At 39.6% G+C, this 24,063-nt stretch overlaps 1 protein-coding gene across 1 annotated transcript in view; it reads right to left on the reverse strand.

The window, feature by feature from the left end:
* LOC126474622 (uncharacterized) overlaps window positions 1-24,063 on the reverse strand; it is a 624,438-nt gene that overhangs the window by 50,337 nt on the left and 550,038 nt on the right. Inside the window, exon 13 of the mRNA XM_050102100.1 lies at window positions 14,244-14,312. Coding sequence (XP_049958057.1) covers window positions 14,244-14,312 — 69 coding nt within the window. The remainder of the gene's footprint in view (window positions 1-14,243; window positions 14,313-24,063) is intronic.

Raw genomic sequence — 24,063 nt, forward strand, 5'->3', positions numbered from 1 at the left:
TCTCTTATGCTTCTATTCCATCTAAACCAAATTCCTCCTCAGCCAGATTCTCCTCCATCACCTTTATTTAGTCTTGTCCGCAAGTCCTTTGCCCATTCATCACTGTCATACATTTTGTTACATAACCTCAATATTTCTCTTATTACTGCTGATTCCAAAAATTTTAGTATTACTCATGATATTATGTCTTTAGTTACTGCTTTCCAATTTTTCATGGCAGCAACTGCATTATGATTGTTGGTCCTTTCTCGTAATCATCCACATTGTTCAAGGATTCAAGTTCCAGAGCGATGGTTTGTGATCTGTGTCACATAGGTTTTTTAAATAGTCTTCTAACATACGGGGCCTTGTGGCAATGTTTATACACCAAATTTTTGTCTTTACTCAGAGTAGTACCTCCTGTTCTGTTTTGATCACTTGTTGTAGTTTGCCCTACTGTAAAGTATTCCTCACCAGCTCTTCAACTGTGTTGCATTCCTCTTTTAGCCCCTTTTCTTAGCCAGCTCTATTTCTCTATGCAGATCTTTATTCAGCCTTCAGTATACCTTCTTTGCATCCCTCCTGTTTCTGTTTTTGAATTGTCTTTTTCCCCCATCTTCAAAATCATTTTCTGTGTAACAATTGACTTTTTTTCTATTTCCAATTACATATCCTATACTTTTCTGCCCTGCTCTTACTAGTCCTTCTTTCAGAAAATTCCAATACTTCCTGGAGTTTTCAGATTGTGATATTGTGTTAGTGCAACTTAACAGTATGCATACTAATATTACCCTCACTATGGAATTAACAAAACAACATGCCATTAATTTCCTGAATCTGACAGTGAAGAATGATAATGGTGTTCTTAGATTTAGCCTCTACCATAAATCCGCATGTATTAATAATATCCACAATAATCATTGCACCCCCAAGCCCATTAGAAGGCATTTTTTCATTTCATGATTCATAGATTTTTGTCTTCCCAAGAAGTACGATAAAATTAACAAAGAACTTGGGACGATAAGTCATGCTGCAGTGAATAATGACTGTATGGTACAAAAGGTAGTTAAAATGTTTATCACAAAATTATACAGATACAACACACCTGATATAATTACATTACAGAAAAAAGAAAGGTTAAGACTGAATACACATCTTTAACCTACAGATCTGTTCCTTATAGAATAGCTAGATATGAGATCCTGGTTACACTCTCGAACAAGACATTGCTTCAACTCATGTAGGTATACTGCAGAATATGTATGTCAGCAGTCTAGCTGGGCTTTATTGGGATAATGAGATATCCAAAACTGAAAGTGGCATCAGTCAAGGAGATAACAATCATTGAAACTATACTCAGCAGTCCTAAAATAAGTTTTAGAACCGTTACATGGAGAATAAAAACTTGGAATTTTTGTTAAAGGAACAAAGCTTGACTTCTTTCATTTCATAGATGACATTGTTGTATTTGCCTAACATGCAGAAAACATTGAAAAATACAGGAACCTAACCAAATATGCTCAAAAGCATGCCTAAGCATATTTTATAATTATATTAAAATGATATGCAATCAACACATCTAGTTATAAGGCTCGTTTCTTCAAAATCGTGTATCTCTAAAAGTTCTTCACTGACAGCTTTGAAATTTTGTCATGACATTGCATTCAAATATGCATGAGTTTTTATATAACTACTGGAATACCATGCTGTACGTTTCAGAAGAATCAGTGAAGAAATTCAGAGGGTTAAGATATCCAACAAATAAACACTTACATCTATATAAATGAAAATGTAAATGTACGTTAGTTGAAACTCTTAAATATGCAAAAGTTCTTCACTGATTAATTTAACAATATTGTGAAAAGGAAAGTTGCTACTCACCATATGGCGGAGATGATGAGTCACAGATAAGCACAACAAAAAGACTGCCACAAATATTGCTTTCGGCCAGTAAGGTCTTCGTCAGAATTAGACAACAAACACAAACATACACACTCATGCAATTACAACCCACACACACACACACGTGACTGCAGTCTCAGGCAACTGAGGCCACACTAGGAGCAGCAGCACCAGTGCATGATGGGGGTGACAACTAGATTGAGGCAAGGAGAAGGTTGGTGTGGGGAGGGGGCGGGATAGTAGGGTAGGGGTGGCGGACAGTGACGTGCTGTTGGGGAGCACGCAGGGACGAGGTGGAAATAGGGTAGGGCAGCTATGTGCAATTGGGACGTTAGATGGAGGGCAGCAAAGAGGTGGTGGGGATAGTGGAAAAGGAGAGAAGTAAAAAGACTTGGTGCAATGGAGGAATAAGGGCTGTGTAGAGCTGGAATGGGAACAGAGAAGGGTCTGGATGGGAGAGGACAATGACTAACAAAGGTTGAGGCCAGGAGGGTTAAGGGAACGCAGGATATATTGCAGGGAATGTCCCCACCTGCGCAATTTGGCAAAGCTGGTGTTGATGGGAAGGATCCATATGGTACATGCTGTGAAGCAGTCATTGAAATGAAGGATGTTATGTTCGGCAGTGTGCTCAGCAACAGGATGGTCCACTTGTTTCTTGGTCGCACTTTGTCAGTGGCTAATCATGCGGACAGACAGCTTGTTGGTTGTCATGCCCACATAGTATGCAGCACAGTGGTTGCAGCTTAGCTTGTAGCTCACATGACTGGTTTCACAGGTAGCCTTGCCTTTGATGGGATAGATGATGTTTGTGACCAGACTGGAGGAAGTGGTGTTGGTTGAATGTATAGGACATGTCTTGCATCTAGCTCTATTACAAGGGTATGAGTCATGAAGTAAGGGGTTGGAAACAGGGGTTGTGTAGGGATGGACAAGTATATTGTGTAGGTTCAGTGGACACCGGAATACCATTGTTGGAGGGTGGGAAGGACAGGGAGCAGTATATTTCTCATTTCAGGGCACAGGGAGAAGTAATCGAAACCCTGGCAGAGAATGTAATTCAGCTGCTCTGGTCCTGGGTGGTACTGAACTACGAGGGGAATGATTCTCTGTGGCTGGATGGTGGAACTTTGTGAGGTGGTGGGAGTCTGGAAAGATAAGGCATGGAAGATTTATTTTTCTAAAGGGTTCGAAGGATAAGGTTGTATGGATGGGACTTCTTGGTATTGAATGAGTGAGATCTGTCAAAGTGAAGGCAATGCAGGCGGTTAGCACAATACCTCTATTTGACAGCTGCCACTCATTCCATAATAAGAAGGCCTGTTCATACAGCCTAGCCACCCATGGTCATCGCATCTGCAGTGACGAGTGGTCCTCACTGAAATATACTGAGGGTCTCACTGAAGCATTCACAAACTATAATTATCCTCCCAACCTTGTACAAAAATAAATCTTCCATGCCTTATCTTTCCAGTCTCCCACCACCTCACAAAGTTCCACCACCCAGCCACAGACGGGCATTCCCCTCGTAACTCAGTATAACACAGGACTGGAGCAACTGAATTGCATTCTCTGCCAGGGTTTCGACTACCTCTCGTCATGCCCTGAAATGAGAAATGTTCTGCCCACAATCCTTCTGACCACTCTGACAATGATATTTCATTGTCCACAAAACTTACACAATATGCATGTCCATCCCTACACAACCCCTGCTCCCAACCCCTTACCGCATGGCTCATACCCCTGTAACAGGCTAGATGCAAGGTCTGTCCTATACTTCCTCCCACCACCACATACTCCAGTCCAGTCACGAACATCACCTATCCCATCAAAGGCTCGGCTACCTGTGCAACCAGTCATATGAGCTACAAGCTAATAAGCTTGTGCGGCCAAGAAACAAGTGGGCCGTCCTGTTGCTGAGCACACTGTCAAACATGACATCCTTCATTTCAATGACTGTTTCACAGCTTGTGCCATATAGATCCTTCCCACCAACACCAGCTTTTCTAAACTGTGCAGGTGGGAAAATTCCCTGCAATGTATCCTATGTTCCCATAACCCTCCTGGCCTCAACTTCATTAGTCCTCTCCCATCCAGCCCTTCTCTGTTCCCATTCCAGCACTATGCAGCCCTTATTCCTCCATCGCACCCAGTCTTTTACTTCTCTCCTTTTCCACAATCTCTCACCCTCCCCACCTCTTCCCTGCCCTCCGTCTAACCTCCCAACTGCACATAGCTGCACTACCCTATTTCCACCTCATCCCTGCATGCTCCCCAACACAACAGCATGTCAGTGTCTGCCACCCCTATCCTACTATCCCTCCCCCTCCCCGCATCAGCCTCCTCCTTACCCCCATTCAGTCACCACTCCCATCATGCACTGGTGTTGCTGCTTGTAGTGTGGCCTCAGTTGCCTGATACTGCAGTCAGGTGTGTGAGTTGCATTTGTGTGAGAGCTTACGTGTGTGTTTATTGTCTAATTCTGAGGATGGCCTAACAGTCTTTTTATTGTGCCTATCTGCAACTCAGTATCCCCGCTATATGGTGAGTAGCAACTTTTCTTTCTACAATATTATAACATTCCATCGTGGATTTCCCGTTGTTTCATTTTCACTGATTAATTTCAAATTTTGACACAAAATAACATTTGAAGCCACATATAATACTTAATATATTTGTAATATCATATGGTAAATCTATAAAAAAAACTGTAAATGTTTGTTTGTTCAAAATCTTAAATCTCCAAAAGCTCTTCACCAATTGCTTTGATATTTTAACACAAAGTTGCATTCTAATTAGTGTGCGTTTTCATATACCTATTTTTAAAAATATGTATAATACATAAATAAATGTGTAATATATAAAGGGCAAATGTCACTACCAAAACACTCGAAAAATTCTGGACCGATTTACTTTAAATTGTAACACAATACTCTGATGAACATTTGGATGGGCACTGGCCATATATTTTATAATACATATAACATATAAATCCTCCTCCAATGAACCATGGAACTTGCCATTGGTGGGGAGGTTTACGTGCCTCGGCAATGCAGATAGCCATACCTTGGGTGCAACCACGACGGAGTGGTAACTATTGAGAGGCCAGACAAACACATGGTTTCTGAAGAGGGGCAGCAGCCTTTTCAGTAGTTGCAGGGGCAACAGTCTGGATGATTGACTGATCTGGCCTTGTAATGTTAACCAAAGTGGCCTTACTGTGTTGGTACTGTGAACGGCTGAAAGCAAGGGGAAACTACAGCCGTAATTTTTTCCGAGGGCATGCTGCTTTACTGTGTGGTTAAATGATGATGGCATCCTCTTGGGTAAAATATTCTGGAGGTAAAATAGTCCCCCATTCGGATATGCGAGCAGGTACTACTGAGGAGGACGTCGTTATCAGGAGAAAGAAAACTGGTGTTCTATAGACTGGAGCATGGAATGTCAGATCCCTTAATTGGGCATGTGGGTTAGAAAATTTAAAAAGGCAAATGGATATGTTAAAGCTAGATATAGGTGGAATTAGTGAAGTTCTGTGGCAGGAGGAACAAGACTTCTGGTCAGGTGATTACAAGGTCATAAATACAAAATCAAATTGGAGTAATGCAGGAGTAGGTTTAATAATGAATAAAAAAATAGGAGTGCGGAGAAGCTACTACGAACAGCACAGAGAACCCATTGTTGTAGCCAAGATAGACACGAAGCCCATGTCTATCACAGTAGTAAAATTTTATATGCCAACTTGCTCCCCAGATGGCAAAGAGATTGAAGAAATGTATGATGAGATAAAACAAATTATTTAGATAGTGAAGGGAGATGAAAATTTAGTAGTCATGGGGGACTGGAATTCGAAAGTAGTAAAAGGAAGAGAAAGAAAAGTAGTAGGTAAATATAGAATGGTGGTAAGGAATGAAAGAGGAAGCTGCCTGGTAGAATTTTGCACAGAGCATAACTCAATCATAGCTAACACTTGGTTTACGAAACATGAAAGAAGGTTGTATATGTGGAAGTGGCCTGGAGACACTGAAAGGTTACAGGTGGGTTATCTAATGGTAAGACAGAGATTTAGTAACCGGGTTTTAAATTGTAAGACATTTCCAGGGGCAGATGTGGACTCTGACCACAATCTATTGGTTATGATTAGAACTGAAGGTGGAAACTTAAGGAGATAGGACCTGGATAAACTGAAAGAACCAGAAGTTGTAGAGAGTTTCAGAGAGAGCATTAGGGAATGATTAACGAAAATAGGGGAAAGAAATACAGTAGAAGAAGAATGGGTAGCTTTGAGAGGTGAAACAGTGAAGGCAGCAGAGGATCAAGTAGGCAGAAATACGAGGCCTAGTAGAAATTCTTGGGTAACAGAAGAGATACTGAATTTAATTGATGAAAGGAGAAAATATAAAAATGCAGTAAATGAAGCAGGCAAAAAGGAATACAACGTCTCAAAAATCAGATCAACAGGAAGTGCAAAATGGCTAAGCAGGGATGGCTAGAGGACAAATCTAAGGATATAGAGGCATATATCACTGAGGGTAAGACAGATACTGTCTAAAGGAAAATTAAAGAGACCTTTGGAGAAAAGAGAACCACTAGTGTGAATATCAAGAGCTCAGATGGAAAACCAGTTCCAAGCAAAGAAGGGAAGACAGAAGGAGTACACAGAGAACTTAGAGGGTCTATACAAGGACACTGTACTTGAGAGCAATATTATTGGAATGGAAGAGGGCATAGATGAAGATGAAATGGGAGATATAGTACTGCATGACGAATTTGACAGAGTACTGAAAGAAAAGTTGAAAAATGGCCCCATTCCTTTAGAACTACTTATAGCCTTGGGTGAGCCAGCCTTGACAAAACTCTACCATCTGGTGAGCAAGATGTATGAGACAGGTGAAATACCCTCAGACTCCAAGAAGAATATATTAATTCCAATCCCAAAGAAACCAAGTGTTGACACGTGGGAAAATTACTGAACTATCAGTTTAATAAGTCATGAATTCTTTACAGACAAATGGAATAACTGGTAGAAGCCAACCTCGGGGAAGATGAGCTTGGGTTCCGTAGAAACGTTGGAACATGTGAGGCAATACTGACCCTATGACTGACCTTAGAAGATAGGTTAAGGAAAGTTAAACCTACACTTCTAGCATTTGTAAACTTAGAGAAAGCTGTTGGCAATGCTGACTGGAATACTCTCTTTCAAATTCTGAAGGGGGCAGGGGTCAAATACAGGGAGCAAAAGACTATTTACAATTTGTACAAAAACCAGATGGCAGTTGTATGAGTCGAGGGGCATGAAAGGGAAGCAGCGATTGAGAAGGGAGTGAGGCAGGGTTGTAGCCAATCTCCGATGTTATTCAATCTGTATATTGAACAAGCACTTAAGGAAGCAAAAGAAAAATTTGAAGTATGAATTAAAATCCATGGAGCAGAAATAAAAATGTTGAGGTTTGCCAACGACAATGTAATGCTGTCAGAGATAGTAAAGAACCTGGAAGAGCAGTTGAATAGAATGAACAGTGTCTTGAAATGAGGATATAAGATGAACATCAACAAAGGCAAAATGAGGATAATAGAATGCAGTCAAATTAAATCAGGTGACGCTGAGGGAATGAGACACTTAAAGTAGTAGATGAGTTTTGCTATTTGGGGAGCAAAAACCTGATGATGGTCAAAGTGAAGAGGGTAGATCAGTTGGTAGGACATGCTCTGAGGCATCAAGGTTTCATAAATTTAGTATTGGAGGGAAGTGTGGAGGGTAAAAATTGTAGAGACAAGATGATCAATTCCTGTTCCATAGAACGCAGTCAGCCATCGACGGTTCCACAACCACACCCACTCTTGTATGCCCTCATCTGACTGAAACTGAAGTCCACTCATGTCTCTCTTCAGGTTACCAAATATGCAAAAATCACATTGTGAATGATCCAAGCTGTATGGAGGATGTTGCATTGTTTCCCAACCAAATTGGCATAAATACACTAAACAGATTCAGAAGGATGTCGGTTGCAGTAGTCACTCACAGATGAGGAAGCTTGAACAGGATAGAGAAGCTTGGAGAGCTGCATCAAACCAGTCTCTGAATTGAAGACCACAACAACAAGATATAAATTTGTATGTAATATATAAAGGGAAAATATTGTTACCAAAAAAATCTCAGAAAGTGTTCAACTAGTATTTACGCATTAGTGTAATAAACGTACAGACACATACAGGCTATATATTTTCCATATATGTACAATATATAAATACAAATACAGGATGTTTCAAAAAGAATATACGTATTACAAAGTGTTATTGTGTCCAAAATATGGATCACTGCACCTCGGCTCGGCTACTGGAGAAACGAATACATAGTCTAGATTATATTAATAGCCGCTAGATGTCAGTTGTTTTCTGTTTTGCTCGGTAACCGTCACATGTTTAAAATGGCTTCCGTAGCAGAAATCATTTTGTGTTCTCGAGTTTTCAAAGTGCAATTCCATGATTACAGTGCTAAGACGTTTCAGGTTGAGGTACCAAATTGATCCTCCAAATGAGTTCGGTAGAGTTTCATTTGTAAAGGCAACAGTGATGAAATGTAAATGGAATTTTTATATTTTATGAAGTTGCCAAGACCGGTAATACTTATAGTTCATTACTGATAACATGATGTAGTATCTTTAATTTTTGTTTGTTTATTCTTTGGTAGCAAAGATGTGATGATTCTGGGATAGCTGCTAAGGGAGTCAATAAAGAAGTCTTAAGCAGGCCAAGTGGCATGTGTTCTTGGTGATTTAAAATTAGACTAAATATCGTCAAGCAACATCTTTTGGGAACTGCCACAAATATTACGTTACAGCAGTTATATTTGGTGACCCCGACGTGATAATAAGAAGATATGATGACAAACGGGAGTGTTTCCTAAGATCGCCTGGAAGCAAACAAGGTTAGCATCAAAATTCCGCCTTTTTGGAGTGAAAAACCCAAAATTTGGTTCTATCAAGTAGAAGCACAGTTCAGCATTTGCAAAATTGTCACAGAAGAAACTAAATTTAACCACCTAGTGTCACAATTAGAACCAAAATACATCGAGAATATTTGGGACATTATTTGCGGCACAGATGCGAATAAATATTCGTTGGCTAAGGAACGTCTACTGGATATTTTCAAAGAAAGTGAAGATAAGCGTATTAAGAGATTAGTTACTGAAATTGATTTGGGAGACCAAAAACCTAGTCAGTTATTACGCAAAATGCAAGCCTTGGCAGGTGTAGGTGTGTCAGAAAAAGTCCTAAAGACACTTTGGCTAGAAAAACTTCCGGATTCTATAAGGAACATTTTAATTGTCAGTGACGAGGGACTCGAAAAGGTGGCTATAATGGCTGATAGAATAACAGAAATAAATCCTTGTAGCAAACTGTTCGTCACAAAAAGTGGTGCTTGTAGCCAACAGGATGTTTCAATAACAATGAGTGACCTGATGACAAGAATTTTGGGGCTAGAGCAACAAATGACCGAGCTGACAACTGGTTAAACTGGTTATCGAGGCAGGTCTCGTAACAGAAGCTGTGAGTGTCAATGTAAAAGAAGTCGTAGTAAGTCTCGGAATAAATACAACCCCAAGGGCACGTACTGTTATTACCACTTTCGCTTTGGGCAGAACTACAAGCCTGAAAAATGAACACCTCCATGTAGCTGGACTGAAAAGGGAAATGCGACCCAGCAGCTGAATTAGCGGCAAGTTCTTCTGCCCAAGTCCATTGCCGCAAAACCCATTTATTTGTAACCAACAAAACAACAGGATTGCAATTTTTAGTCGACAATGGGGCGGATGTTTCTGTAATTAGACCATCTAAATCTCCATGGGTAAGTCCTCTCCATTTTGTACCTAAGAAGGATGGCTCAATACTTCCGTGTGGAGATTATAGACGGTTAAATGAAAGAACAATTCCAGACCGTTATCCTGTACCTAGAATAGATTTCCACTGTATTCTTCAAGGCAAAAACATATTTTCTAAAATCGATCTCTTTAAGGCCTATTATCAAATACCTGTTGCTGAAGAAGATAAGCACAAAACAGCTGTAATCACACCATTTGGACTGTACGAATTTAATGTCATGAGCTTTGGCCTGCGGAATGCACCTTCAACATCCCAGCGATTCATTAATGAAGTTATGTTTGGGCTAGATTTTGTGTTTCCTTGCCTCGATGACATTTTAATCGCCTCATCCAGTAATGAAGAACACTGAACACACCTGAAACTAGTCCTGGAGCGATTGTCTAATTATGGACTTCGAATCAACATATCAAAATCAACCTTTGGAGTAAATAAAATTGTATTCCTGGGGTACTGGATAACATCAGAGGGATCCCGTCCACTACCTGAGGAAGTGCAAGCAATTTTAGAGTATTAGTTACCTGACAAACTGCATGAGCCCCGCAGTTTTCTTGACACTGTCAACTACTACTGTCGCTACCTTAAAGGTGCGGCACAGACTCAAGCTGTTTTGCATGACTATCTTAAGGGACGAAGAAAGAAGGATAATAGACAAATTCAGTGGACTGAAGAAGCAAAGAAAATGCTTGAGAAATCCAAACAAGATATAGTAAATGCTGCATTATTGGCTTTTCCTAACTCGGAGTTACCCCTAGCATTATGAACAGACACATCAGATACTGCTGTTGGTTCTGTGCTCCAGCAACTGGAAAATAGAAATTGGAGACCTGTTGCATCCTTTTCACAGAACTTGAGTAAGTCACAGAAGGGTTACAGTACCTATGACCGAGAATTATAGGGAATTTACCTTTCTGTAAAAAAGTTTAAGCATTTATTGGAAGGAAGAGACTTCATAATCTTCATTGATCATAAACCCCTCACATTTTCTTTCAAGCAAAACAAGGATAAGGTATCCCCTCAACAGATGAGACAGTTGCAGTACATTTCACAATTTTCGACCGATATTCGTCATGTCAGTGGCCATGACAATATTGTTGCAGATGCCCTATCCAGAGTTGACGAAGTAGTAATATTAGACTATGATGAAATTGCCAAAAACCAATAACAAGATCAAGAACTACAGAAACTCCGAACAGGGAACAACTCCTTAAACATCAAGTCATATCAACTTCCATCAGGGAAAACATTGTGGTGTGACACATCCACTGCAAATATCAGACCTTATATTTCTCAATCTTTTCGTTATCCAATATTTCTTCATTTTCATGGTTTAGCTCATCCTGGCATAAAGACAACAGTGAAACTGTTGAGTAGCAGAGCCATTTGGTCAAACATCAAAAGTGATGTGCGACAGTGGACTAAATCCTGTGTCAGTTGTCAGAAAACCAAGGTCACTCGCCACACAAAATCGCCGCTAGAGAAGTTTGAAGAACCTGATGAATGTTTCAGTGTTGTACACGTTGACCTCATCGGACCTTTTCCTCCTTCTAATGGCATGACTTATTGTTTAACTTGTATTGACCGTTTCACATCTTGGATGGAAGTCATACCACTTGAAGATATTTCAGCTGAAAAAGTGGCAACAGCCTTCTACCAGCACTGGATTGCAAGATTTGGTGTACCATCACAGGTAATCACTGACCAAGGAACACAGTTTAGATCGCAGTTGTTTAATAATTTGGGCATAGCATGTGGAACGAAAATTCAGCACACAACGCCGTATCATCCTCAATGCAATGATAAATTTGAGCGACTACATAGAACTCTGAAGTCTGCAATCAAGGCCCATAACAGTTCTAATTGGACAGAAATTCTGCCTACTGTTCTATTGGGGTTGCGCATTGCAGTGCAAAAAACAGCGAACCATTCCATTGCACAGATGGTATATGGAAAAACTATACGACTTCCTGGTGAATTTTTTGGAGAGCCCACTACAAAAATTGACCTCGATTCATTTGCATCTAATTTGCAAAAGCAAATGCTTCATCTGAAACCTAGTAGGCCTACACAACGCAAATCAAGATCAGTATTTGTTCCAAATGATCTGCAAACCTGTTCCCATGTCATCCTGAGATGTGACAGGGTCAGAAAACCATTAGAACCTACATATGATGGTCCCTTTCCTGTCATTTCAAGACATGAAAAATATTTCACTATTAAAAGGAAGTGCAAACACATAAATGTGTCAGTGGACAGACTTAAACTAGCTTATCTCCTGCAAGAAAAATGGGAATCAGAGAAGGAACTTCCAAACTTTTCCAAGGACACTGAACCACAACATCCCACAGAGGAACCATCTCCAAATATCAGAGCATCGAAGTCAGGACGGATTATAAGGTTCCCACCTCGATTCTTAGAGCAGTTGTCTCTGTGGAGAATTAATCAAATATCATACAAGGCATTGTAAAAAGTTTTTGTAATTATTTTGTATCATATCTTTTGTCATTCCAATATGTTTTTTTTTATTGTTTTATGTTAATTTTGTGCTGATTTTTTTTAAGAAAATTCCTTCATCACCATATATTAATTCGTAACCATGTTACTGGTGGGGGAGCAGTTTAAAGGCAACAGTGATGAAATCTAAATGGAATTTTTATATTTTATGAAGTTGCCAAGACCATGAATAGTTATAGTTCATTACTGATAACATGATGTAATATCTTTAATATTATTTTATTTTTTTATTTATTTTTATTTTTTTCGTAGCAAAGATGTGATGATTCTGGGATAGCTGCTAAGGAAGTCAATAAAGAAGTCTTAAGCAGGCCAAGTGGCATGTGTTCTTGGTGATTTAAAATTAGACTAAATATCGTCAAGCAACATCTTTTGGGAACTGCTGCAAATATTACATTACAGCAGTTATACATTCAGATATTTACGCGCTTGGCAGCTCCACTGAGGGGGGTACACAGTCTTGTTGAAAAACAATAATGTGGTCAGCAATTCCTGTTTTGTATAACCCGGTCAGCCACTGACAGATCAACAGCCGCACCCACTGTTGCACTTCCCCAACTGACTGAGACCAAAGTCCACATATCTTACTTCAAGTCACCGAAGATGTGAGAATCACACATGAACAGTCCGGGCAGTATGGAGAATGTTGCAGTGTCTCCAAACCAAAGAGTAGTCTTCATCTGATAGGTGGTGTGGGGACTGGCATTACTGTGCAACAGAATGGTGCCTTCCAACAGCGTTCCTTGGTGTTTTGACATTTTGGTGCATCACAGTTTCTGCAAAGTGTTTCATAGTGCTGCACATTGATTGTGGCTCCATTCACGAGAAACTCAAATTCGGAAATTTGTGGTAAGGTCTTATGGGACCAAACTGCTGAGGTCATCAGTCCCTAAGCTTACACTTTACTTAAACTAACTTACACTAAGAACAACACATAATCCACGCCCAAGAGAGGACTCGAACCTCCGACAGGGCAGCCTCGCAGACCGTGACAAGACACCTCAGACCGCTCAGCTACGAGAAACTCAATGAGCAGAGGGCTCATGCTGTTGAAAAGTATCATAACAACCATTGGTGGTGCCACCAGTTTGAGCCTGAGGGCTAATGGCAGAGCCAGCAGTGCAAACATCCCACATCTTCCGTGCCAAAGAATTCCAAAGCTCTTCACTCAGGTTACAGTAAAGCCACGATAACCATCTTCTTTGACTGCATGGGCCCTCTGCTTATTGAGTTCTTTGAGGGTGGAACTACTGTGAATGCACAGTGCTATGAAGACACTTGGCAGAAACTGCAACATGCCATAAAGTCAAAATGCCAGGGAACAATATCAGATGGAATTATCCTGTTGCCCAATAATGCTCACCCTCACACTGCCACTTGGAAAAAGGCAACACATCAGCAATTTGGTTGGGAAACAATGCAACATCCTCCATACAGCTCGGATCATTCACAATGTGATTTTTGCATATTTGGTAACCTGAAGAGAGGCATGAGTGGACTTCAGTTTCAGTCAGATGAGGGCATGCAAGAGTGGGTGTGGTTGTGGAACCGTCAATGGCTGACTGCGCTCTATGGAACAGGAATTGATCATCTTGTCTCTTAATGGGATAAATGTTTTAACTCGTGTGGTGATTACTTTTGAAGGAGCCATTTCATGGACCACTATAGTGTGTGTGTGTCTGTGTGTGTGTGTGAGTGAATAATCTGAAAAATTACCAATTAGGTACCCACGAACAGTAATAATTACAAACATGTTGTCTGATGGTAACAATTCACATATCCATGCTCATAATTACAGTTTATGAGTAAAATCGATAGTTCATAGTTGTCAGATGATAGCTATTTCTTATTTACTTCGCAGCTCCTTATTTCTTCCATTATAACCATTTGTTTGTTTCTCATGTAGTTGCAAAGGCATTACAGCAGTACAGAAAGAAATGAAGGATATCATTAAACAAATAACTTTACCTTTTAATAACTGGATCATATCATCGTTATCCTCAAATTCTCCCTGACTATGGTTCACATGTGTGTTTGCTGAAACAGAACAAATAGTATTAATTCAAACATATGGAGACATATCTTTCATTTCATTTTGATGTAGTCATATCACTTTAAGGTTAAATTATCAACTAAATGGAGACTGTTTCATTTAATCTTTCGTGCTGTTATAATCTAAGAGCAGCATTACTTCTCTAATACTTCAATTAACTAACTGTAATCAGTTGGCATCATATTCATAGCAAATCCAATTGGAAAAATAAAGGTATGAGGGATAATTTTAGTCACATAGGCCCCATTAATTGAACAGTCAAATCCACTGAAAGGATCAGTACATAAATGAACATGGATTTCTTATAAAAGCTGGCACAACAGTAATCAGTGGTAAATATGTCCAGTGCAATGGATAATTTTAGTCACATAGGCCCCATTAATTGAACAATCAAATCCACTGAAAGAAGCAGTAAATAAATGAACATGGATTTCTTATAAAAGCTGGCACAACAGTAATCAGAGGTAAATATGTCCAGTGCATCAATCTGTGCTATATTGGGATCATTATGGATTTGAAAAAAATAGTGTCTCACATTTTCTGAAATCCATAGCAGTTTATTATCTAAGACTGTTTATTTGATTTCAATGTAGTTTCATTCAGCTGGATTAACAAATATATTAAGAATCTACTGGCAATGTAGAACAACAGAAGCAAACACAGTATAGATTGTACACGGTAGACAATTGGCTAAACATATACAAGAAGTTAACCAAGAGCACAATTTTTGCATGAGAATTCTGTGTACGGATATCAGCAATGTTGAAGGTGTAACAGTCAATGAGAAATTAATGCTTTCTGTTTTTTGCTCTCTAAATAATGACACAACAGGCACAATATGAACATGGCCCTATAGTGATACAAATGCTTCTTGGATTTTGATAGCTCTTTTCCACTCCTGAACTCACATACTGTCGAGACTCTCTGTTACATCATCAAGCCACCTTCTTGTAGGTCTCTCATTTTGTCTAGTAACATCAATCATACCTTTTATCATTTTCTTTTGTCTTCTATCCTTCACCAATCTCTCCATGAGTTCTAGCCGCTGTATCTACTTTAATCTGACAAATTTCACAATCTTTTCCTTGCATCCATTCCTGTAGCTTGGTGTTACTGCAATATCCTCCAGCCTTTTTCATTCCTCATTGGGCCATACATTTATGTAGTATTTCTCTCTCAAAGCTTCTTAAAACATTTTTGTCATCTTCTGTCGGCATCTATGCCTCCGATCCATAGGTAACAATCGGGCAAACAAAGTGGTTTCATACTATTTGTTCCTCTTGCAACAAGGCTGATTCTATGAGCTGTAGATATGCAAAGTAACCTATGTTCCCTGAATGTATCCTTTCATTTACAGCCTTTCCTATGCTGTTATCATTTGATATTAAGGCTCCCAGTAAGTGAGAAGGGCACTACTATGAAATATTTCCCACTTAGATATTGAAATTAGCGTAGGTGTTCAAAATGCTCCCTATTAACATCCATCACAGGCAATTGATTGATTGATTGATTGATTGATTTTATTTCATTTTACATAGGTCTAACTGCGTTGGTTTCACAAGGACATGGGATAGGTCAGCTTTTTACAAATACAGTATGATACTCTTATAGCATATATGGACATTTGAGTACATAATCAGATAAAAATTTATACAATGCCACTGAACTGCAGCACCAACTACAAGGTATCCAGAAGTTCGTCCAATGTGTGTAGTTTTACGTCAGTAAATGATGTCTCTTAGTGTTCCCCTTAGCTAGAACTCCAGAGGCTTAAGTCTGGAGAATAAGACGGAGACTCAACAGTGTTTCATCAGCGTATTCTTTGTGCAGGTACTTTAATTGAGATACTCCCTGACATTATTTGGTAGAGGGGTGGGACACCATTTTGTTGATACTAGAACCTTTTGCCCCATACAACTCACAGATGGCAGGTAAAATGGATGTTTCAAGCTTCTCAAGGTATACCTCACTGATAACTGTAAAGTCAAAGAAGAATGGTCCAATCAAATCACAATAACATGCTCATCAGACCACACAATCACTTCTGTAACCATTTCAGTGTTGCACACAACACCGTTAAAATCATTCACAGCACTCCTTTCTATGATCTGAGTTGTCCTCATCCATTGTGTGTAGCAGTTTCAGAATTTAGCACTTTGCAGTCCTCAAAATGCGCTGAACAGCTGAGCAACTTACCCTAGTTTCATGGGCAGACTGTGTGATAAGGGGGCAAATTGTTGTAACACAGCAAGGGAATTCGCTTGACTCCCATTACAGGTAACCCAGGTCATTGTTTGTGTGCATATTTAACACAGCTTTCGACTTAAAAATTTGTCTCAAACAGTTGTTACACAGGCCAGTGGCTCTGTTTGAAAACCTTTCGCTACTTCCACTGAACTTCATTAATATTCCACTTCAGAACTGCCTTCCTTTCATCGAATCTCAGCCTCACATCAGCCATTTTTATTCATGTAGCTGAAAGCAAAACAAAACAGTACTTATGTGGCAACTACCACATAACAAAACAAAACAGTGCTTACATGGCCAACATCATGTAACAAAGCAATGCTTATGTGGTGACTACCATGTAACAAAACGAAACCACATCCAAGTGGCAACTGCCAGAACAATAAATTATTAAATTACCAAAAATGAGACATTTCTGTCACTTAAGTTGTAAATTATTAACAATTAAACAGTGTTTACATTGTTTCGTGGGGGACTGATGACCTTAGCTGTTTAGTCCCCCTTAAACATCTCAACAACCACCACCACCATTGTTTCGTGCCACTGTGTATTGTGTTTTATTTTAATTTACTATGAGGCTGATTTGTAATGCTTCTGTTTCCACTGCCAGGTATATTTCTTTAAGTATGTTGGCATTTTTCCCACTAATGCAATGTTATCAGTTTATGCACATATTTGGCTAGTTATGTACTATCGAAGACAGTGCTGCCAAAGCAGAGTTACAAAACACAGCCTTTCAAAAAGCCTTCACAAAACAAGACAAAGTAAATATTCCAGAATTCAAATCGAGAACAGCTGCCAACATGAGTAACATAGAAGTAAATATCCTTGGAGTAGTGAAGCAACTTAAATCACTCAATAAAAGGAAGTCTTCTGGTCCAGACTGTACACCAGTTAGGTTCCTTTCAGAGTATGCTGATGCATTAGCTCCGTATTTAACAATCATGTACAACCGTTCACTCGACAAAAGATCCATATCCAAAGACTGGACAGTTGCAAGGTCACACCAATATTCAAGAAAGATAGTAGGAGTAATCCACAAAATTACAGGCTGTATTGTTAACATCGATAGGCAGTCGGATTTGGGAACATATATTGTGTTCAAACATTATGAATTACCTCGAAGAAAACTGTCTATTGACTCACAGTCAACATGGGTTTAGAAAACATCGTTCCTGTGAAACACATCTAGCTCTTTATTCACATGAAATGTTGAGTGCTATTGACAAGGGATTTCAGATCGATTCCGTATTTCTGGATTTCCGAAAGGCTTTTGACACTGTGCCACACAAGTGGCTTGTAGTGAAATTGCACGCTTATGGAATATAAACTCAGTTATGACTGGATTTGTGATTTCCTGTCAGAGAAGTCACAGTTCATGGTAATTGATGGAAAGTCATCGAGTAAAACAGAAGTGATTTCTGGCATTCCCCAAGGTAATGTTATAGGCCCTTTGCTGTTCCTTATCTACATAAATGATTTAGGAGACAATCTGAACAGCTGTCTTAGGTTGTTTGCAGATTACGCCGTTGTTTATCGACTAATAAAGTCATCAGAAGATCAAAACAAGTTGCAAAACGATTTAAAAAAGATATCTGAATGATGCAAAAATTGGCAGTTGATCCTAAATAACAAAAAGTGTGAGGTCATCCACATGAGTGCTAAAAGCAATTCATTAAACTTTAGTTACATGATAAATCAGTCTAATCTAAAAGCCGTAAATTCAACTAAATACCTAGATAATACAATTACGAACAACTTAAATTGGAAGGAACACACAGAAAATGTTGTGGGGAAGGCTAACCAAAGACTGCGTTTTATTGGCAGGGCACTTAGGAAATGTAACAGAGCTACTAAAGAGACTGCCTACACTATGCTTGTCTGTCCTCTTCTAGAATACTGCTGCGCGGTGTGGGATCCTTACCAGATAGGACTGACGGAGTACATCGAAAAAGTTCAGAGAAGGGCAACACGTTCAGCATGTTTTGTATTATTGCGAAATATGGAAGAGAGTGTCACAGAAATGATACAAGATTTGGGCTGGATATCATTAGAAGAAAGGCGTTTTTCGTTGCGATGGAATCTTATTACGACATTCCAATCACCAACTTTCTCCTCTGAATGCGAAAATATTTTGTTGACACTGACCTACATGGGGAGAAACAATTACCACGATAAAATAAGGGAAATCAGAGCTCATACGGAAAGATATACGTGTTTGTTCTTACCGCATGCTATACGAGATTGGAATAATAGAGAACTGTGAAGGTGATTCGATGAACCCTCTGCCACGCACTTACATGTGATTTGCAGAGTAACCATGTAGATGTAGTTTTCATAAGTATGTTGCCTCTTTTATTGTTTTTGTTTACTACAATGGGCAGGGCTATATTCAATAAGACAGTGGAGAGGTTATCATCTTGCTTCATTCCTTTATTAAAGACAAAACTTCAACTTGCCTATTAAATGTCTTCACATTTCCTCTCATCTCTACCACTGCATTCTGATTAGATTTATTAGATTAACTAGTTTAGCACATACATCGCTTCTCTTAGCATATAATAAATCATAAATAATCATTGCCAATTTATGCTGTCAAAGGCTTGTTTGAAATTGATGAATATGAAGTGCAGAACTATATTACATTCACAGAACTTTTCTGATTACAAATATTTAACCCGTTGTCCCTCTGTATGGGTAAAAACCACACTGATATTCCCCAAGTATGCCTTCTGTGCACTTCTGAATCCTTTCATTTAGTATACTTTTGAAGATCTTATACATCATGCTTGGTAATATTATACCTCTGTAGTTTTCACATTATATTCTATCTCCTTTCTTATAAATGGCGATTATTATTACAGTTTTCCATTTATCTGACATGGTTTCAGTTTCCTACGTCCAATATTGGTGTGCACATTTCCTTTATTGCAGTACCTTCACTAGTTTTTTTAAAAAAATAATTTAGGGATCATGCAGTCATCACAGGGAGCTTGATTGTTTTTCATCTTGTGGACAGCCAGAGAAACCTCTTACAGCACTGACTTTCCTGCATCTATTTCTACTTCAAGTTCCCCTCTCTCTTCCTATGGGGCTGCCTGTTCTTCTTTTAGGCTGCCCCCCCCCCCCCATCCCACACCAATGAACCATGGACCCTGCCGTTGGTGGGGAGGCTTGCGTGCCTCAGCGATACAGATAGCTGTACCATAGGTGCAACCACAATGGAGGGGTATCTGTTGAGAGGCCAGACAAACGTGTGGTTCCTAAAGAGGGGCAGCAGCCTTTTCAGTAGTTGCAGGGGCAACAGTCTGGATGATTGACTGATCTGGCCTTGTAACACTAACCAAAACGGCCTTGCTGTGCTGGTACTGCCAACAGCTGAAAGCAAGGGGAAACTACAGCCGTAATTTTTCCCGAGGGCATGCAGCTTTACTGTATGGTTAAATTATGATGGCGTCCTCTTGGGTAAAATATTCCGGAGGTAAAATAGTCCCCCATTTGGATCTCCGGGCAGGGACTACTCAAGAGGATGTCGTTATCAGGAGAAAGAAAACTGGCATTCTACGGATCGGAGCATGGAATGTCAGATCCCTTAATCGGGCAGGTAGGTTAGAAAATTTAAAAAGGGAAATGGATAGGTTAAAGTTAGATATAGTGGGAATTAGTGAAGTTCGGTGGCAGGAGGAACAAGACTTCTGGTCAGGTGACTACAGGGTTATAAACACAAAATCAAATAGGGGTAATGCAGGAGTAGGTTTAATAATGAATAGGAAAATAGGAATGCGGGTAAGCTACTACAAACAGCATAGTGAACGCATTATTGTGGCCAAGATAGATACGAAGCCCATGCCTACCACAGTAGTACAAGTTTACATGCCAACAAGCTCTGCAGATGACGAAGAAATTGAAGAAATGTATGATGAAATAAAAGAAATTATTCAGACAGTGAAGGGAGACGAAAATTTAATAGTCATGGGTGACTGGAATTCGTCAGTAGGAAAAGGGAGAGAAGGAAACGTAGTAGGTGAATATGGATTGGGGGTAAGAAATGAAAGAGGAAGCTGCCTGGTAGAATTTTGCACAGAGCACAACTTAATCATAGTTAACACTTGTTCAAAAATCATAAAAGAAGGTTGTATACATGGAAGAAACCTGGAGATACTGACAGGTTTCAGATAGATTATATAATGGTAAGACAGAGTTTTAGGAACCAGGTTTTAAATTGTAAGACATTTCCAGGGGCAGATGTGGACTCTGACCACAATCTATTGGTTATGAACTGTAGATTAAAACTGAAGAAACTACAAAAAGGTGGTAATTTAAGGAGATGGGACCTGGATAAACTGACTAAACCAGAGGTTGTACAGAGTTTCAGGGAGAGCATTAGGGAACAATTGACAAGAATAGGGGAAAGAAATACAAGAAGAAGAATGGGTAGCTTTGAGGGATGAAATAGTGAAGGCAGCAGAGAACCAAGTAGGTAAAAAGATGAGGGCTAGTAGAAATCCTTGGGTAACAGAAGAAATATTGAATTTAATTGATGAAAGGAGAAAATATAAAAATGCAGTAAATGAAGCAGGCAAAAAGGAATACAAACGTCTCAAAAATGAGATCGACAGGAAGTGCAAAATGGCTAAGCAGGGATGGCTAGAGGACAAATGTAAGGATATAGTGGCTTTAGGGGTAATATAGATACTGCCTACAGGAAAATTAAAGAAACCTTTGGAGAAAAGAGAGCCACTTGTATGAATATCAACTCAGATGGAAGCCCAGTTCTAAGCAAAGAAGGGAAAGCAGAAAGGTGGAAGGGGTATATAGAGGGTCTATATAAGGGCGACGTACTTCAGGACAATATTATGGAAATGGGAGAGGATGTAGATGAAGATGAAATGGAAGATATGATACTGCGTGAAGAGTTTGACAGAGCACTGAAAGACCTGAGTCGAAATAAGGCCCCGGGAGTAGACAACATTCCATTAGAACTACTGACAGCCTTGGGAGAGCCAGTCCTGACAAAACTCTACCATCTGGTGAGCAAGATGTATGGGACAGGCGAAATACCCTCAAACTTCAAGAAGAATATAATAAATCCAATCCCAAAGAAAGTAGGTGTTGACAGATGTGAAAATTACCGAACTATCAGTTTAATAAGTCACAGCTGCAAAATACTAATGCGAATTCTTTACAGACAGATGGAAAAACTAGTAGAAGCCGACCTCGGGGAAGATCAGTTTGGATTCCGTAGAAATATTGGAACACGTGAGGCAATACTGACCCTACGACTTATCTTAGAAGCTAGATTAAGGAAAGGCAAACCTATGTTTCTAGCATTTGTAGACTTAGAGAAAGCTTTTGACAATGTTGACTGGAATACTCTCTTTCAAATTCTGAAGGTGGCAGGGGTAAATTACAGAGAGCGAAAAGCTAGTTACAATTTGTACAGAAACCAGATGGCAGTTATAAGAGTCAAGGGGCATGAAAGGGAAGCAGTGGTGGGGAAGGGAGTGAGACAGGGTTGTAGCCTCTCCCCGATGTTATTCAATCTCTATATTGAGCAAGCAGTGAAGGAAACAAAAGAAAAATTCAGAGTAGGTATTAAAATCCATGGAAAAGAAATAAAAACTTTGAGGTTCGCCGATGACATTGTAATTCTGTCAGAGGCAGCAAAGGACTTGGATGAGCAGTTGAACGGAATGGATAGTGTCTTGAAAGGAGGATATAAGATGAACATCAACAAAAGCAAAACGAGGATAATGGAATGTAGTCGAATTAAATCGGGTGATGCTGATGGAATTAGATTAGGAAATGAGACACTTAAAGTAGTAAAGGAGTTTTGCTATTTGGGGAGTAAAATAACTGATGATTGTCAAAGCAGAGAGGATATAAAATGTAGACTGGCAATGGCAAGGAAAGCATTTCTGAAGAACAAAAATTTGTTAACATCGAGTTTAGATTTAAGTGTCAGGAAGTTGTTTCTGAAAGTATTTGTATGGAGTGTAGCCATGTATGGAAGTGAAACATGGATGATAAATAGTTTGGACAAAAAGAGAATAGAAGCTTTCGAAATGTGGTGCTACAGAAGAATGCTGAAGATTAGATGGGTAGATCACATAACTGATGAGGAAGTACTGAATAGGATTGGGGAAAAGAGAAGTTTGATGCACAGCTTGACTAGAAAAAGGGATCAGTTGGAAGGACATGTTCTGAGGCATCAAGGGATCACCAATTTAATATTGGAGGGCAGCGTGGACGGTAAAAATCGTAGAGGGAGACCAAGAGATGAATACACTAAACAGATTCAGAAGGATGTGGGTTGCAGTAGGTACTGGGAGATGCAGAAGCTTGCACAGGATAGAATAGCATGGAGAGCTGCATCAAACCAGTCTCAGGACTGAAGACCACAACAACAACAAACCCATCTGCCCACTATCTGTTCTCCCTCTCTTATCATTTTCCCACCTATACTCAAGTATGTATTTATTTTTGCATGGAATCTACACCTTATTTTTGCCTACAGCATGATAGAATTTTCTAATTTCATTCTGTTCCTTTAGTCCTTCTAGTTCTTGAAAATTTATTCATAGTACACTCTCTTTCCTTTCTCTTGCACAGTCTGTTAGCTCTTCTACTAAATTCTCTACATTGTTCTGCATTATTTCTGGTTTCTCTCAATTTCATTCTTGCCCTATTCTGTTCCTCTATAGCTAATCTGTAATCTTCACCAAACCATTTTTGTGTTCTTCTGTTTCTTATCACATCTATAATTTCTTCTTCAGCATCTTTAATGGCTTGAATTCAATGGCTGCTGCACAGCCTAAGTCATCTGGATCCTTCCTACCAACACTAGCTTTTCTGAAATGCGCAGGTGCTAACTCTACCTGCAATACATCCTATGATTGTCTAACCCCCTGGCCTCACCTTCACTAGTCCCTGTCCTTCACCCATCTATTCTCCTTCCTGATTCCACTCCAGCATTACACAGCCTTCATTCCACCAATGCACCCACTAGTTTTTTTCCCCTCCACTATTTCTCGCCTTTTCTGCCCCCCCCCCCCCCCCCCCAACCTCTCAACTGCACAAGCAACCCTACTCTGTCCCCAACATGACCCACAAGCAGCATTGCACCTTCCCTCACCCATAATCTGCTATTCCTCCCCCTCCTCATCCCAGCCTCTTCCTAACCATTTCACCCACAGACTGCTTCTCCCATCACACACAGTTGCTGTATGTAGTCTGGCTTAAGCTGTCAGAGACAGTGGTCATGTGTGTGTGAGTTGTGGCTGTGTGAGTGTGCATATATTTTCCACTTTAGGTGAAGGCCTTTTGGCCAAAAGCTCAAATGTATAAATCTTTTTGTTGTGCCTGTCTGCAACTCAATGTCTCCTCTATATGGTGTATAGAAATCTACCCTTTTCATAATATATTTGGTTTTAGTTGCTCAAGCCTTCAGATGCAAGTTGCAAATTGATTGAGAATGCATCTCCATGT

The sequence above is a fragment of the Schistocerca serialis genome, chromosome 4, assembly GCF_023864345.2.
Source record: "Schistocerca serialis cubense isolate TAMUIC-IGC-003099 chromosome 4, iqSchSeri2.2, whole genome shotgun sequence".
NCBI classification, from domain to species: Eukaryota; Metazoa; Arthropoda; class Insecta; order Orthoptera; family Acrididae; genus Schistocerca; species Schistocerca serialis.